Here is a 17,498-nt window from a genome sequence, read left to right as displayed (position 1 = left end):
AAAATCAGTAGGGACCTCACAGTCGTCACTGCTTGGGCCCTAATAATAATAATTTCTACAAAAACAATAGGGACCTTGCAGGGGTCGCTGCTTGGGCCCTAATAATAATTTCTACAAAAACAATAGGGACCTTGCAGGGGTCGCTGCTTGGGCCCTAATAATACCAAAAACCTGAGGTGGGCATTCCGAAAGATGGCGTTTAGTGTCCTATCGCATATTGTGCGTAACGTAGGTTGGGCTGCAATATGGCACCCGTCCAGCGAGCTGGCCTGACTCCTTTTATATATGGTGCTGGTAATTAGTGCCCTCTATTGGTTCCCTAGCTGCATATCACTTGAGCACTATACGCATACGTATTACCATGCGTGAACGCTCCGACAAACACTTGACAGGTCGCCCAAAGCCCCAAAGCGTCTGTGATTTTATGTTGCGTATGTGTGTGTTATTATTATAAGTGGAAGACATTGGATACATTTCGGAGCAGGGATACAAATGACAAGGACGCCGGTCAATAGTGTTGGATCGCGGCCTGTTGAAGGCTATTTCTTCCCTTCCATTCAGCTTCATTTACAGAGTAAATAAACCATGGAGGCTTGAGCTCGCGGGGACTAGTTAGTTTGGATTTCGTTATCACCGTGCTTTTAACACAGAGACGGGACCTTGAAGCGAAGAACGGCTGTCGGTGGGATTTATCCATTTTTCAATTGGAGATTTGGCTGGACAGTCTAACGACAGTAAAATGAAGCGGGTAGCTGTGGTTACCAGGCACAATGGCCTCGTAGCTCCGCTGGGTAACAACAACTCTGGAGCTTCAAGCATCATCTCGCTACCCCAAAGGAGAACCGTTAATATTTCCACCTCTACCGACAGATGTACCAGTGAAGGGAAGCAGTGTTTACTGAATACGAACAGGAGCCCCGCCGTCAAATCTGAGCTGGTTTGCAAGTGGACAGGCCGAATTTCCTCAAGACAGAGGTTTGAGCGGATGGCTCCGTTTGTCTGCAACCAAACTTTTAGCTCCATGCACGACCTAGTAGACCACGTCACCGGCGAGCACGTAGCAACAGGGCTCGACACCCTCAGTCATGTCTGCATGTGGAACGAATGTGTCCGAGAAGGGAAGGCGTTTAAAGCCAAATATAAACTTATCAACCATATCCGTGTGCACACCGGGGAGAAGCCCTTTTTGTGTGCATTTCCCAGCTGCGGCAAGATGTTTGCACGATCCGAGAACCTCAAGATCCACACTCGCACGCACACTGGTAGGATGCATTTTAATTATGTTGTCGTAATGCAATTAGCTTCCCACCGACAGCCAGCGACTATAAAGAAGTAATCCAAAACATCCCAACGTGTACGATCTCCACCATGTTTAAAATGGCACGGTTCACTATAATTCACATCCGCCCTTTGCGCTTACTGTACATTTAAAAAAAAATGGCATTCATTAATATTCTGACGTACCAATCGTATGTTTTTTCATATTTCATATGTAGGTGGATCTTTGAGTTCAAGACATGAACAAGTCACAAGCCATATTTAAATTTATTCTTGAATTAACCTTCACAATGCTGCACAGAGTGAATAATTACAATTGTAATTTCCCTCTGAAAAAACTCTGGTTTTCAGTCTTGAAGCAGCGGCTTGATTTAAATTCCTTTGTTAAGTAGTTGCAACTGGTAAAGCAACAGAACTGTAACTTACCTCTGATCTCCTGTTTCCAAATTTCAAATAGTGGTTGAGAATATTTCAAAGCTCATAGTCCACGGGCCCTGTGAATTTATAATGTCGTTTAATGACCCAATTAGGGAGTGGGAGTCAACCCTTTATAAAAACAAATATCTGTGGCTTTTCGCACACTGGAATTGAGCACATTATTTTACAATATCGTATTTCCTTTTAGAAATAACTGGCAACTGCCCGGCCTAGTGAGACTGACGGTTTTCTGCTGTTTTCCGGTGTCTACTGTATATAGTATTTTGTGTTTTAATTTATTGCTTTCACTTGTTTTATTATTACTATTTTGTTGTTGTAATGTTAAGTGCTTTGTTACAGCTGTAGCTGTTATGAAATGTGCTATATAGATAACATTGTATTATATTGTATTGTATTGACCAATGAGAAGCGCTGTCCTATCAGCGATCACGTAGCACCATAATAATCAATACCATTATCCGAACTGCTTACTTATCCTTACAAGGGTCGCAGGAGTGCTGGAGCCTATATCCCAGCCATCTTCGAGCAGTAGGCGGGGTACATCCCGAACTGGTTGGCAGCCAATCGCAGGGTAGATATAGACGAATGCAATAAAAATACAAGACATGCAAGATAGTCGACTCGGCGATGGATGAAATGTCGAGCGACAAAGAATCTTGTGGGAAACTGCTATGTGTTTCTGCTGCAAAGAAATTCACTATATTGACATGCAATAATTAGACATGGGCTCGTTTCAGAGAATTCCTACTTCACTGGCAAAAATATATTGCCAGGAGCAGAGTACTTGCAAGTAGTGTCACCAGTACAGGTATGTTTAGTCCCGCCCATTTTTTTTCTTTTTTTCTTGAGCTTAAAGATACAGTGTGTAGAATTTAGTGCCATCTAGTGGTGAACTAATAGTCAAAGCGCACACATTTTGAAGCAAGCGCACTACGGTGCCTCAGCGAGACCATATGTGTCAAGCCTACCACCAATTTCCCCAGCAGAGGTGATCGCAAAATGTCATCAGAAACGACTTCTAGTATTCCTTCAAGTGACAAAGTAAGTGCATTGCATATTTACAGGTTGTAGTCATGATGTTGAGGAACTACAATTTCTAAGTTTGGCTCCTTCAGGTATCTGTAGCAGAAAGATGGCGGCGAAATATGGCAGCTTCATGTCGGGGAGATGCGCCCCGTGTATTATAATTAGCGATTACTTGACCAACATAAAAATAATTATGTCGATGTGATAGAACATATTTTTTGCATATTACAGAAATAGTGGGTTTTTGAAATAATGAATATTGAAAAATGAACACATTTTTATACACAGTCCCTTGAAGGATTGAAATAATTTTATTTATGGGTAGGTTGTTCAGACATGGCCTGTGAGAGAGTTCTACACTGTGGGACATATTAGTATGTACTGGAGAGTTATTTACAGGTATGTAATTATTTAACAATACTTCCATCCATCCATTATCGATACCGATTATCCTCACAAGGGTTGGTCCCAGCTATCTTTGGGCAGTAGGCGGGGGACACCCTGAATTGGTTGCCAGCCAATCACAGGGCGCACCGAGACAAACATCCGCACTCACAATCACACCTAGGGGCAATTTAGAGAGTCCAATCAACTTACCATGCATGTTTTTGGAATGTGGGAGGAAACCGGAGTACCCGGAGAAAACCCACGCAGGCACGGGGAAAACATGCAAACTCAAACACAAGGAGGCCGGAGCCGGGATCGAACCCACGACCTCTGAACTGTGAGGCGGATGTGCTAAACAGTCGACCACCGTGCCGCCCTTAACAATACTTAGTTTTTTATAATACAATACATGTTATAATTTATAATAATGTGTTCCTTCTCCCTCTTTTTGTTTCTTTTTGAATAACTGAGTAACGAATTTAATTTTTGTCACCAACAAAATAATTGATATCTTAGCCAATGTAGCAGATTCCAAAAGAATTTGAGAGCTTAGACCTGTGGATTCCACACAGGACAGAGTTTAACCATCAATATATCTTTTTTAAAAATCAACAAACTTCACACAAGGAAAGACAAAGAAACAAAATATTATGTGAATAATACGGATTTGTCAGTGAAAATAGTTCACCAGAGGTTGGCAATAAAGTAGCACTTCCCAAAAGCGGCACTTGCTTCAATCAAAAATGTAAAAAAAAATTGCAACAAAAATAGTGTCTGCAAACAGCACTTGATGCCTGTAACAATTTATTGTGTTCCCTTAGTGTTTCAATCAAAAATGTAAAAATAAAGTGTCAGTTCAAGGGAAGCACTATTTTTAATTAAAACATATATATAAGGTGTCAAGCATGTGATGACTGTCACAATTTGTTGAGTCCCCTTACTCTTTCAATCAATGTAAAAAATAAAGTCAGTGCAAGAACAGCACTTTCACTTTCACTTTGACATCTTTGCCAGAGCTGGAGTGTGTTGGGTCTGGTCACTGTAAATATTGGTTTCTGTAATGCGGTTCACCAAGAGTTCTTCAGTAAAAATATGACTAAATACCTGCAACGATGTTTCATCTGCGGTATTTTTGCCTTCAAATTGTCATATTTACCCTATTCACCTTGTGGCGCGGTGCAAATAATCTCGGCAATTGGCGTGGCAATTATATCCTCCATTCTGCTACAAAGCCGTCCAAATCTTGGTTGACTTCGTCATTGTCTACAAACATATGTTTTAACCATATATCACAATTGACTGGTTCCTCTGGTTCAAAGTCCACAAGCGCGTCATCTATATCAATACCGTCACTTATTTCAGAACTCGCGCGGTCGTCCGCGTCCACCATTACTGCTAGAAAAAATCACGACACCATCACGTCTATATTCTGATGGATTTCATTGGCTAAGAGACCGAGAATTCGATTAAAAAAAAAAAAAGAAAATGAAATTATCAAGATATTGTGGGGATGTTAGCGATATATAAAAAGCTCACGATACTGTATAAAAAGCTCATGGTATTGTAAAAAAAAACAATAGAGCCCATATTAAAAAAAACGCATCACAGTATTCTGTTTTTGTACATAATAACAGCAGTCACAAAGAAATAGGCTTGGCAGGGGCGGAGCCAGAACGTAGCTAATGGGTGGGCCTGGAAAAATCAGGGTGGCCTGAATGTTTCTCTCACTGAGCACAATACTCCTGTCCTGACACATCGCACATTCAAATAAAACAACAAACTGAATAATATGATGTTCGGATATTCCTTAGACAACCACAATTATGCCCTTGTTAATATTCAATAAAATAAAAAACACAACGAAACACTGATTCAAAAACAATTCAATGATAGTTTACTAACAATTTAAAAGTATATATCTTTTTCATGAATCCCACTGGGTGGGCAGTCTGTCAATCTGGGTGGGCCTGTGCACACCCAGGCCCACCCATGGCTCCGCCCCTGAGGCATGGGCAGTCATGGGCTCCTATTGGCGATTTGCATTGGTCTTAAACATAGGTGGCATCAAATTAAACTACACTAATAAACTAACCGCCAGAGGGTGCTGGAACTGCACAAATGGAAAACAACTTGGGCTTTTAATTAAAGCAACACTGTGTCATGTCAATTTGTGTTGATTATGGCGGCGCCATGTGGACAAAAGCGGTAGTGTTTTGACAAACGTCAACCACATTTTCCATGCGCACCAGCGCGTAGTGTCGTGAAATCCTGAGCTCTCGATGGCCTGCAAGTTGGACTGAATTACATTTATATTTCCAGTGGCTGTGTTAAAAATGAATAGCGATGAGGTGATGAATCTAATTTAGTTCAAACAATACTTTTAGTTTTTTGTTTCTTTTGGGGCTTCTGCCATGACACCAGTAATAGCTCGTAGACGTTCTAATCGACTTCCGTCCTTATAGCGAAAGGAGGAAGTGAGTGTGCCGTAAAGCAATTCAGGACATTTGTATTTTTTTCTGTGCCAGGGTTGCTTCTATCCTACTCAAAGTTGCTTGGTTCCAGTAAAAATGATACAGACCCCCCAGGGCATGACAAAAGTCCCATTCAACTACTAGTAAGTCAATATTTCATCCAAAGAGTTGTGACAAAAATGTATTAGGGTCGATTTCCTGCCCAGTGCTGCTTTAAACAGATTTGCTGCTTTTAATACCATGACATGATGACGATGATATATTGCGTCAATTTTAATATCGCGATATTGCTGATATTGTGACATCCCTATAAATCTCTCTGAATCATTGTAGATATCAATTCATTGGACGAATTATAATCATTATCATCTTAAAAAATATTTTAATAGCACCCTATTGCAGGGGGGGGTCACACACAGACGCATGATCAGGGGTGCAAGATGGTTTCCTATTGCCCATGCCCCATACGCGGCTGACTACATCAGGGGAGATTTTGCGATTTACCTACCAATGTCATGCACAGACCCCAGCGAGTCTATTTCTGTTTCCGCAATGTCAAGCATGGTGTAGACAAGAAAAACATCATGGCACGAATGAGGGATGGTGCAAGGATTGGCCGGGAAAAGGCTACTTCCATCCTACAACGGCGCACGTATAAAGGCCTCTTTATACTCTCGCATGGGGGGCAACGGTCGCATTGCATCACGTGACCCATGCGCTTGTGCTGCGCAGCACGTCTGCAACACACGCTTCAGAAATTGTTGGTGCGTGTAGAATGCAGCGCGCATTCTCTCTCGTGATTGGTCCGTTTAGTCACGCACTGCGACTTCGCAGGTTCCTAGTTCCTCAACACACAATAATTAATTTGTCAGCACGGAGGAGAGGATCTGCACTACGTACATCGTTGCTGCTGCTGCGAAGCAAACTAGCTTCTCGACGGCATGGGTGTTGTGTAAAGAAGCCTACACATGCACATACCATCTACGTGCCTCCTTCTTGAGTGATTTTGCAATACAGTTAAATGCATCATCTAGTCATCTAGGTCCCTTTGTTGTAGCAGGCACGATATCCATTCTTGTCACTGTCATTTTGATTGTTGTTCGGCAAAGTAAAGACGCCGACTGGAATTGGCCATGAAAGGCAGAAGAAATTCCACCCTGATGTGTCCTAGCCAATATCAGCCGTAGTGACGCCCTGCGACTTGGAGTGAAACTGCAACACATTACCAAAACAACGCGTTTGGATTGTGCACTAGTATAAAGACAAAGCTTGCTTGGCATTGCCGCAGATATGTTCGCGCGGTCACTGCCCGGTGTGACAAAAAAGAAGCCTTAAAGTGGAAATCAACCCAAAGACGTTTTTTTCAAGAACATGTTCCCAGAAGGCCCATGAGTTGAAACACGGCATTCTGATTAATATTGCGTTTGTGGAATATGAGTCAAGGAGCAAGATCCATCTCTTTTTAGCGATCTCAGGGGGGGCGGCGGCCATTTTGTCATTTCTGTCAACTGAAAATGGCATCACAACTTCTCAGGTAACAACCAATCTCGGCTCAATAGATCAGCCGTGATTGGTTGTTACCTGAGCCCTGAGCAGTTGTGATGTCATTTTCAGTCGATAGAAGTGACGAAATGGCTGACCCCAGACATGGCTAAAAACGGGTGGATTAACTCTTCTTCCACAAACGCAATATTTATTAGAATGCCTTGTTTCAACTAGTGGGCTTTCATAGAACAAATTCTTGAAAGAAATATGTTTGGGTTGATTTTCCTTTAAGGACATTTATAAGGCTGTGTGAGGCAGAAAGTTCTTTTTTCAGGTTTTTCAAATTGGATAAAAAAAGCTACTAAACTACTGCTTATTGTCATACATATACTGTATTTTCCGGACCATAAATCGCTACTTTTTCCTAGGTTTTGAACCGTGCGGCTTATATAAAGGTGCGGCTAATTTGTGGATTTTTCTTCCACCGCTAGGGGCGCTCTAACCGGAATTACAGTACAATACAATCCAATTGCAATTAACCCATTAAAGCTTAATGCGTCTGGCACAACACCGCTGCAAAACTTTGGAATTATCCTTGAAAGCCTGAAGTTTTCCCAGAAATTCAAGACCTACAAAATAATTATCTCAGCCCCTGTAGCAGTTAGAAACATCATTCCAAAAAAATTGAGAGCTTAGTGTAGCCCCGACTACTCAAATAGTGTTATTTTGATATCAAGTAAGTTGGACCAGATTCTAGATTCTCGAAGGCTACAATAGTGGTAAGGGCAGGTGTGCAAATGAAATAGCTGGAGACAGAATTGAGCAACAAAAATAAATGTATTAAATGTAAACAACAAAACTATTTACAACTTAACAGCCGGCATCTATATACATGTGGTACCATAGTTCACAATTGTAAAAAATAATACCAGAGTCCTACTGAGCTCAGTAATATTCAGTCTTTAAGTCAGTCAGTCAGTGTCCTCTTTCGTAGTCTTAGGTAGTCCTTGAAGAAGTGGTGTAATAGTGGTAGTTGGGTTTGTTACCACGTGATGTTTCTCAAAGGGTAGTGAAGAAGGTTTTCTTATCTCAGTTGGGGTTCTGGGCACAGGCTCGCCATCTCCATCGAATGATAATGAATCTTCTCAAATCTTCTTGTACAATGTCTGTACCAAGGTAAAAAACCTAGCCTGCATAACAATAATTGTATTATTGTATGTAGCTAATAAAAGTATTATCAATTTACAGTCTTATCAGTCGCTATAGCTTCACAGTAGTTCTCAATTTCTCAAACACTGCATTCAAATATCACATTCAAAAACAGTTATTCATACACATACATGCATGTTTTCCAAAATATCATTGTTACACATGAAATTAACCAATGCAATAACAATAACATATTTCTCTATTTATCTTCAATTCCTTATCAACCCTATGTTTTATGATTAACATGTATCAATCATTTTAATCAAGAAATAATTGTATTACCAACGGGTAGTTGAGTAATTCAATATTCCACTTTAAACTCACATTACATCAAAATGAGCATTCAACATCTAAATGTCATATAATTCACCAAAAACATATTTACACATTCATTTGTCAACCTAAATCTTGCTTTAGAAATAGCTTTAGACAAGTACAATCACGTTTCTTACAGCAAATAAGCAGTATATTAACACTCGCGATTGGCATTAGCTTAACGTTAGCTTCGCGTTAGCCTAGCATTATCATTTTTACGTCGTAGCACATGGCGACTCACCAAGACAACGTTCTAGTATGAACACGGTCGGACTGTCATGGACACTCAGTCCCCGCTAGGATTCACACTTTTAAAATAAAACATTTCCCAATTAGCATTTGAATATTGGTCACATTTACTTCGACTCTAATATGTTTCTCACTCACCGAGACGGTATATTAGCAGTAGCACTCATAAGAAATTGTCACGCAACCTTTCAGTTGGGCATCCAAGCGGAAAAAAAAGGAAAAACAAGGTGAACTCGAGAAGGCGTCTCGAGTAGGCGGGACAACTTGACTTTGTCCAATTAGAAAGTCATTATCACCTAAGTGACATTACACAAGGGAAATTAAGTAAGGTACTAGATGCACACTTCCTCTTACCAAAATAAATGTTTTTCAAAGTAAAATGGTGCATTGAAATAAAATATAACGGTTTCTCTACTGGGTTACACCCTCCCCCGTAGAATACCATGCATGTCCCGATGCATGTTTAGCAAATACTGTTCATCTGAATTGTTTAGGGAGTCTGCGAAAGCAAAACTTAAACCCTGAAACAAAGATTTTACAACCGTCACTAGGGGATTCCCTAAATTAGGATAGTCTAATCTCATTGGTGGTCTTCTCTCTCTCTCTGATCGCCTCAAGGGTTGGGTGGTCACAGCATCATTATTGTCCATTTCCTTGGTTAAGTCAGTAGTTTGTTCCTCAACTGAATCCTCAGGAGTACTTGTAGGTAATGCCATGGTTTCGTTTTCCTCAGGTATGTCAGGAATCAAAGGAGAATTGCCACTCCCAGCTTCACTGTTGATAACATCGGGTAAATTTTCCAATTGTTCATCCACATTTCCATTTCCATCCATATCCAAGTCCTCAGTTGCAATGGTTTCAGGTAAATTCCTATCCAGGTTTTGCGTCAAATCCAAGGGTTTTGTTGCATCTGGGATTGTCGTATAGTCATGCACAGTGATAAATCTGGCAATCTCTTGGCATGGGGAATCATCAATCCATGGGATTACAATGTCGTTGTCAGGTTGATCAGATTCATCAGAATCTGTGATTTCTGTTGCAGTGGTTAGACGGGTTTTTGGACGACTAACGAGTTTCTGCTCAGGTAAATCTGTTGTAGCAACAGGAAGGAACCCGCAAGGAAGTAAAAGGTCTCTGTGTAGAGTTCGCAAAGGACCTTGCATGGACTCAGGTTTTACTGTGTAAACTGGTAGGTTCCCTGCCCGTTTCACAACAACATGAATATCAGCCTCCCATTTGTCTGCAAGTTTATGCTTGCCACGCAGTCGCACGCTTCTGACCAAAACCCTGTCCCCAATTTCAAGTTCAGAGACAGTGACTTTACGGTCGAACATGGCCTTGTTCTTATCTGCCACTTTTTGTGCATTTCTTGAAGCTATCTTGTAGCTTTCCTCCAGTCGAGTTTTAAGACTTTGGACGTACTGTGAATGGGACATCTTCTGATCTTTGTTCAAGGGCAGTCCAAATGCAAGATCGACTGGCAATCTGGGTTTTCTACCAAACATCAATTCATAGGGACTATATCCTGTTACATCACTGCGTGTGCAATTGTATGCGTGCACCAAGGGCATAACATACTCTTTCCAGTGGGACTTTTGTTTGTCTTCAAGGGTTCCCAGCATACTGAGTAGCGTTCGATTGAATCTTTCAACGGGATTACCCCGTGGGTGGTATGTAGTAGTCCGTATTTTCTTTATGCCAGAAATGTCACACAACTCCTTGATAAGTTTCGCCTCAAAATCAGGACCCTGATCACTGTGAAGACGTTCAGGTATGCCGTAGTGAACGATGAACTGGTCCCACAAGCACTTGGCAACAGTTTTGGACTTTTGATTAGGTGTTGGCATGGCAAGAGCAAATTTAGTAAAATGATCTGTCATCACGAGAATGTTGCTTGTGTTACTGCTGTCCGGCTCTAGACTGAGAAAGTCCATACAAACGAGCTCTAAAGGTCGCATGGTGGTGATGTTGACCAGAGAAGCTGCTTTTTCAGGGGGACTTTTCCTACGGATACAGCGGTCACATGTTTTTATTTTGCGCTCAACATCTGTTGCCATCCGAGGCCAATAGAATCGGCTTCTGATCAGATCAAGGGTTCTGTCAATACCTAAATGGCCCATATCATTGTGCAAACTTTCAAGTATAGAGGGTCTGAGTTCTTCAGGAAGAACAAGTTGATAGGTCACTTGGTCTCCATCTTGTCGTTTTCTGTATAGCACCTCATTGTGCAATTCCAATCTTTTCAGTTCTCTGAGGAAGAGAGGAAGATCCGGTAGTTCTCTTCGGCAGGTTGGAGGAGGTGTTTGCCCATTTTCGATCTGCGCGATGACTTGACTGATGGTTGAGTCAGCTCTTTGTCTGTCTCTAAGGTCAGAGTTGGATAAAGCAGCAACTGTTGGCAGGCCATGTTGTTCTTCGGAATTGTAGACATCAGGGATCGCACAAGCTGAGATGGTAAGTGACTCAACAAGTGTAACATCACCATCGTTACCGTGGTCCCTGACTTTAACAAGATGGTTCTGACAGATTGCTATCGACCAGCTCTAAAGTGTCACTGTCAACTAAATGACGTTCAACAAACTGGCTCACTCGTTCTTGCTCTTTCCTTGACTGTGCATCATTCACAAGATCTCCATGGGAACGTCTGGAGAGCCCATCAGCATCACAATTCCGCTTGCCTGCTCTGTACTGCAGTTTAAAGTTGTAGTTTGACAGAGCTGCAAGCCACCTGTATCCTGTGGCGTCTAATTTAGCAGAGGTTAATATGTATGTGAGTGGGTTACTATCTGTCACAACAGTAAAGTCACCACCATACAAATAATCGTGAAACTTTTCCGTCACTGACCATTTGAGCGCTAAAAACTCTAGCTTATGAGCTGGATAGCGTGCTTCACTTCTGGATAACCCACGACTGGCAAAGGCTATGGCCCGAAGCTGACCCTCCTGTTCTTGATAGAGTGCTGCACCTAAGGCCGTTGTACTGGCGTCGGTATGGAGCAAATAGGGTAGCTTTGGGTCTGCAAAACCTAAGATTGGGGTTGTTGTCAGCTTTTCAATGATGGAATCAAAAGCTCTTTGACAGTTAGGTGTCCATCGGCTTGAAAATGGCAGTTTTGGATCATGATAAGTCTGATCTAATCCTTTCACTTTGGGCTTTTTGCAAACTGGTGGGTACCCTCGAGTCAGATCATTAAGCGGCCGCACTATAGATGAGTATCCCTTTATGAAACGTCTATAGTAGCCAGAGAAACCTAAAAATGACCTAAACTCTTTGAGGTTTGTGGGTCTTGGCCAGGTTTTTAAGGCTTGAATCTTTTCGGGATCTGTCTCGACACCGTTCTCTGATATAACATGACCAAGGTACCGCACTGTTGTTTGACAAAATTTGCATTTTTCAGGTGATAATTTCAGTCCATACTCTTTGAGACGTTGAAGTACTTGCATGAGACGTTGTTCGTGTTCTTCAAGAGTTCTTGAAAAGATGATCAAATCATCTAAAAATACAAGTACTTCCTTCAAATTCATGTCACCAACACAACGCTCCATTAATCGTTGAAAGGTGCTTGGTGCGTTGGTTACACCTTGGGGCATCCGGTTGAATTCCCAGAATCCAAGTGGAGTTACAAAAGCTGTTTTCTCTTTGTCTGCTTCTTCAACCTCAATCTGGTAATAGCCAGATTTAAGATCAAGGACTGTAAACCACTTGGATCCCGAAAGTGCTGAAAAGGTCTCCTCCAGGTTTGGAAGGGCATACGAGTCCTTAACTGTTTGCAAGTTAAGTTTGCGGAAGTCTATACATAGACGCACATCATTGTTCCGCTTCCTCACCACAACAATAGGAGATGAGTAGGGTGACCAGATTCTAGATTCTCGAAGGCTACAATAGTGGTAAGGGCAGGTGTGCAAATGAAATAGCTGGAGACAGAATTGAGCAACAAAAATAAATGTATTAAATGTAAACAACAAAACTATTTACAACTTAACAGCCGGCATCTATATACATGTGGTACCATAGTTCACAATTGTAAAAAATAATACCAGAGTCCTACTGAGCTCAGTAATATTCAGTCTTTAAGTCAGTCAGTCAGTGTCCTCTTTCGTAGTCTTAGGTAGTCCTTGAAGAAGTGGTGTAATAGTGGTAGTTGGGTTTGTTACCACGTGATGTTTCTCAAAGGGTAGTGAAGAAGGTTTTCTTATCTCAGTTGGGGTTCTGGGCACAGGCTCGCCATCTCCATCGAATGATAATGAATCTTCTCAAATCTTCTTGTACAATGTCTGTACCAAGGTAAAAAACCTAGCCTGCATAACAATAATTGTATTATTGTATGTAGCTAATAAAAGTATTATCAATTTACAGTCTTATCAGTCGCTATAGCTTCACAGTAGTTCTCAATTTCTCAAATACTGCATTCAAATATCACATTCAAAAACAGTTATTCATATACATACATGCATGTTTTCCAAAATATCATTGTTACACATGATATTAACCAATGCAATAACAATAACATATTTCTCTATTTATCTTCAATTCCTTATCAACCCTATGTTTTATGATTAACATGTATCAATCATTTTAATCAAGAAATAATTGTATTACCAACGGGTAGTTGAGTAATTCAATATTCCACTTTAAACTCACATTACATCAAAATGAGCATTCAACATCTAAATGTCATATAATTCACCAAAAACATATTTACACATTCATTTGTCAACCTAAACCTTGCTTTAGAAATATCTTTAGACAAGTACAATCAAGTTTCTTACAGCAAATAAGCAGTATATTAACACTCGCGATTAGCATTAGCTTAACGTTAGCTTCGCGTTAGCCTAGCATTATCATTTTTACGTCGTAGCACATGGCGACTCACCAAGACGACGTTCTAGTATGAACACGGTCGGACTGTCATGGACACTCAGTCCCCGCTAGGATTCACACTTTTAAAATAAAACATTTCCCAATTAGCATTTGAATATTGGTCACATTTACTTCGACTCTAATATGTTTCTCACTCACCGAGACGGTATATTAGCAGTAGCACTCATAAGAAATTGTCACGCAACCTTTCAGTTGGGCATCCAAGCGGAAAAAAAAGGAAAAACAAGGTGAACTCGAGAAGGCGTCTCGAGTAGGCGGGACAACTTGACTTTGTCCAATTAGAAAGTCATTATCACCTAAGTGACATTACACAAGGGAAATTAAGTAAGGTACTAGATGCACACTTCCTCTTACCAAAATAAATGTTTTTCAAAGTAAAATGGTGCATTGAAATAAAATATAACGGTTTCTCTACTGGGTTACACCAGACATGTGGCTTTCACACAGGCCCAAGTTTATTAATATTTACTGTTTCAATCGAAGATATAAAAATTAAGTGTCAGTGCAAGAAAAGCACTATTGTTAATTCAATAAAATCGAGTGGTAACTACCATCCTCTATTCTTTTACAAAGGCGTTGATATTGTCATTGTCTACAAACATATCTTAACCATATATCACGTTCGATTGGTTCAAAGTCCGCAGGCATGTCATCTATATCACTGCCGTTACTCATTTCAGAGCTCCTGCGATTGATGGCGTCCGCCATTATGACTCGAAAGAATTCCGGAACATGCTCCGCGGGGTCACGACAACGTCACGTGTCGTTTTCTGATGCATTTCATTGGTTAAGAGAATTGGATGAAAAAAAGGTAAATGATGAATACGCTCTCCAGGCTTTAAGGGTAGAAAGACACAACTGCGCTCCCTGCTGTGGTGGAAGAAACGCGGTTTTGCGCTCCCAGCCTTAATGGATTAACAGGATGTGACTGCAGGTGTAGGAGTTCAACAGCCGAGGGCGCTATGCACTAGGTTATAAATTAGGTGGTATGCGGAATCACAGCAATAAAAGGTGGATGTTAACTGACAAACTTGAGTGGCAGCGGGCAGTGAAATGAAGATAAATACTGGTTATTTTCTCTTGGTTTTGTTCCGTTTTAATCAGCAAAGTTGCTTCCATGTTAAAAGGCACTGTTAGGAAAGAATCTGTTCAGGTACATACATATACATTTACATTTCAAAATCGTTCTGTAAATATCCATCCATCCATTATCTATACCGCTTATCCCCACAAGGATCGCGGGGCGTGCTGGAGCCTATCCCAGCTGTCTTTGGGCAGTAGGCGGGGGACACCCTGAATTGGTTGCCAGCCAATCGCAGGGCACAGAAAGACAAACATCCGCACTCACAATCACACCTAGGGGCAATTTAGAGAGTCCAATCAACTTACCATGCATGTTTTTGGAATGTGGGAGGAAACCGGAGTACCCGGAGAAAACCCATGCATGCACGGGGAGAACATGCAAACTCCACACAGGGAGGCCGGGGCCGGGATCGAACCCATGACCTCTGAACTGTGAGGCGGACGTGCTGACCAGTCGACCACCGTGCCGCCCACAGTAAATATCTCATTTCAATATCTCATTTCTCAACATAGATAGGTGCGGCTTATATATGTTTTTTCATCAGCATTATTTTTTTAAATAGAGTTGGTGCATCTTATATAAAGCGGTGGTTTATAGTCCGGAAAATACAGTATGCAGTATAGATATGTAATTATGCGTAGGACTATATGTAAAAATAAATTTTATCTTTTTAATAAAAATGTTTTACCTTTTATTTTGATTAAAATGTTCATTGTATATACATGTAAGATCCTATGTAGAATTGTTTTCATATTTTTGTCACACGCTTGCTTCAAATGGTGACTGAGAGCCCTATTTTCGTTGACAAGCGCCGGTTCACGCAGCGTAAAAATGGGCGCATCTCCATTTTTATGCCGTGTCAAGTCTAGTTTACCGTGTTTGGGAATATGGCAGACCACGTTGCACCTCGCTGGGCTTTCCGACAGAGGGAGGTGGCATGCCTCCGGCGCACCTGACAATTTGGCAGAGCTGGGCATCATCCCTCTGTCCTCGAGTTTCCGTCCTGCATATTCAATCGACCCACGTGGTCCCAGCCCGTACCTCGTCTGCCAATCGAACGCAGTTTTCACACGCAGGCTCTGCACAAGCAGACATGCCACTAAACAAAGAAAAAATGTCAAACAAAAACAACTGACACACACATACAAGCATTGTGTTGGCTAATTTTGCACCTAATCTTCTTCACTAAAGTCTTCTTCTTTTGTGCTCTGGCTTCTTCTGTACTCTGGTGACTACCCGTGGCTGTGCTACAGCGCCACTTCAGACTTAGGGTTAGGGTTAGGGTATATATATATTACTGCCTAACAGCGTCATTAGCGTCTTCATGTGAACGCATGCATTTCTTGAAGCGCTTGCCTGTTTACGGGATTACTTTAGGTAACTAAGCCGGCTCAATTTCCATGTAAACGGGGCCTAAATCGGCTGATTATAGCCCTTCTAATATCTGGAAAATCATCAGCAATTTGGCCGATGTTAACTGATTTATTTTCCCTTCCTGTACCCGAACCATTGACAAAGTTATTATGATCTCATAATTTACTACACAGAAAAACGGAACTTCGACCATAAGTTTGTTTCCTTAAATATAAACGTGTTTGTGTGTGGTTGTCTGTGTTTTTTGCTTGCAGATTTTGTAATGTGGTTGCTGCGTGGTTGAGTGTATGACTTTCAATTCAGCGGACAGTAGACATGTGGGTTCAATCCTCGGGCAGGAATGGGTGGGAGGAGTCATTTTAAACACATGATGTTGTTGTTTTTATATTGTAACTTTCACCGTTTTTTAATTTATTTTATTCACTGGTGAGGTGTTTGTTTTCCAAGGAAAGTGAGTACAATAACACCTCGCTGGGAAAGGAAAAAAATACTATATCCCAATCTTTATCATGTGAAAGGATGGGAAACATTTACCCACACAGAATAAATATATTGTATTAGGCCTATACACTTTGTCAACATTTTTTATAATTTGTCATTTTCAAGAATCAAAACAAACGTGAAAATCATCTATGCATCAGTGCATCACACGGAGGGGTTTAGATAAAGCTGCCTGTGATTATACACATGGCTAGCAGGTGGTTTTGTGTGCACCGGAAGCTTAAAAAATGAACCTTTGCTCGAACTAATGGCTGAAATGTTTGCCATTACTAGTCAAAGCCTAGCGGTTAACAGATATATCAGCACCTTGCCTCCTCTATCTCTATACTAAGCAAACAAACATTTCCAGGTAGACACAGGTGGTATTCATTTATCAATCACTCCACACCCACACACATTCAGCTCCGCTCATGCACACACGCTGAAACTTCTTACCCCAAGTGAAATGGAAGGAAACACATCCCTGCCTCCACAGTCACTAAAACTACTTTCACACCGCAGGTCTCATTGCTCTATTTGGATTTTTGGAAAAAATAAATAAATAAGATTGTGTGTGTGTGTAAGCGTTCATATTACATTAGAAATGCGACCTCGGGCTCTCTTGTATATGAACATATGCGTCCCAAAAGTGACCCACATGGGCAGAAGAAGAGACGATCACGACGTAGTGTTGACGGAAGTAAATGTGTCAGGGGGCGCTGTGAGAAGATGCGTTTTTCCAAGTTGTCTGACCAACGTTATTACTTTTATGGTGAATTGATATGGAAAGTATGCCTCTGGAAAAATAGTGCATTGAATG

The 17,498-nt window shown here is 41.2% G+C and overlaps 1 protein-coding gene across 4 annotated transcripts in view; it reads left to right on the top strand.

Annotated features, from left to right (window-relative positions):
* The first annotated feature begins 342 nt into the window (after positions 1–342).
* LOC147139371 (uncharacterized) overlaps positions 343–17,498 on the top strand; it is a 69,843-nt gene continuing 52,687 nt past the window's right edge. For 2 of the 4 annotated variants that reach the window (XR_015088578.1, XR_015088577.1), the window contains exon 1: positions 1,113–1,262. Coding sequence is in view for 1 of the 4 variants with exons in the window: in XM_086044553.1 (XP_085900679.1) it covers positions 740–1,262 (523 nt within the window). In the remaining 3 variants the exon portion in view is untranslated. Of the gene's footprint in view, positions 1,263–17,498 lie in introns of all 4 variants that reach the window. The other 2 variants (XM_086044553.1, XR_015088579.1) reach the window with 2 other exon arrangements.

This window comes from Filicampus tigris, chromosome 11, assembly GCF_054856515.1.
Source record: "Filicampus tigris isolate MCC_2025a chromosome 11, RoL_Ftig_1.0, whole genome shotgun sequence".
In the NCBI taxonomy this organism is placed as follows: domain Eukaryota; kingdom Metazoa; phylum Chordata; class Actinopteri; order Syngnathiformes; family Syngnathidae; genus Filicampus; species Filicampus tigris.
The sequence above is the reverse complement of the archived record's forward strand: the minus strand, read 5'-3'. Positions and strand labels throughout refer to the sequence as shown.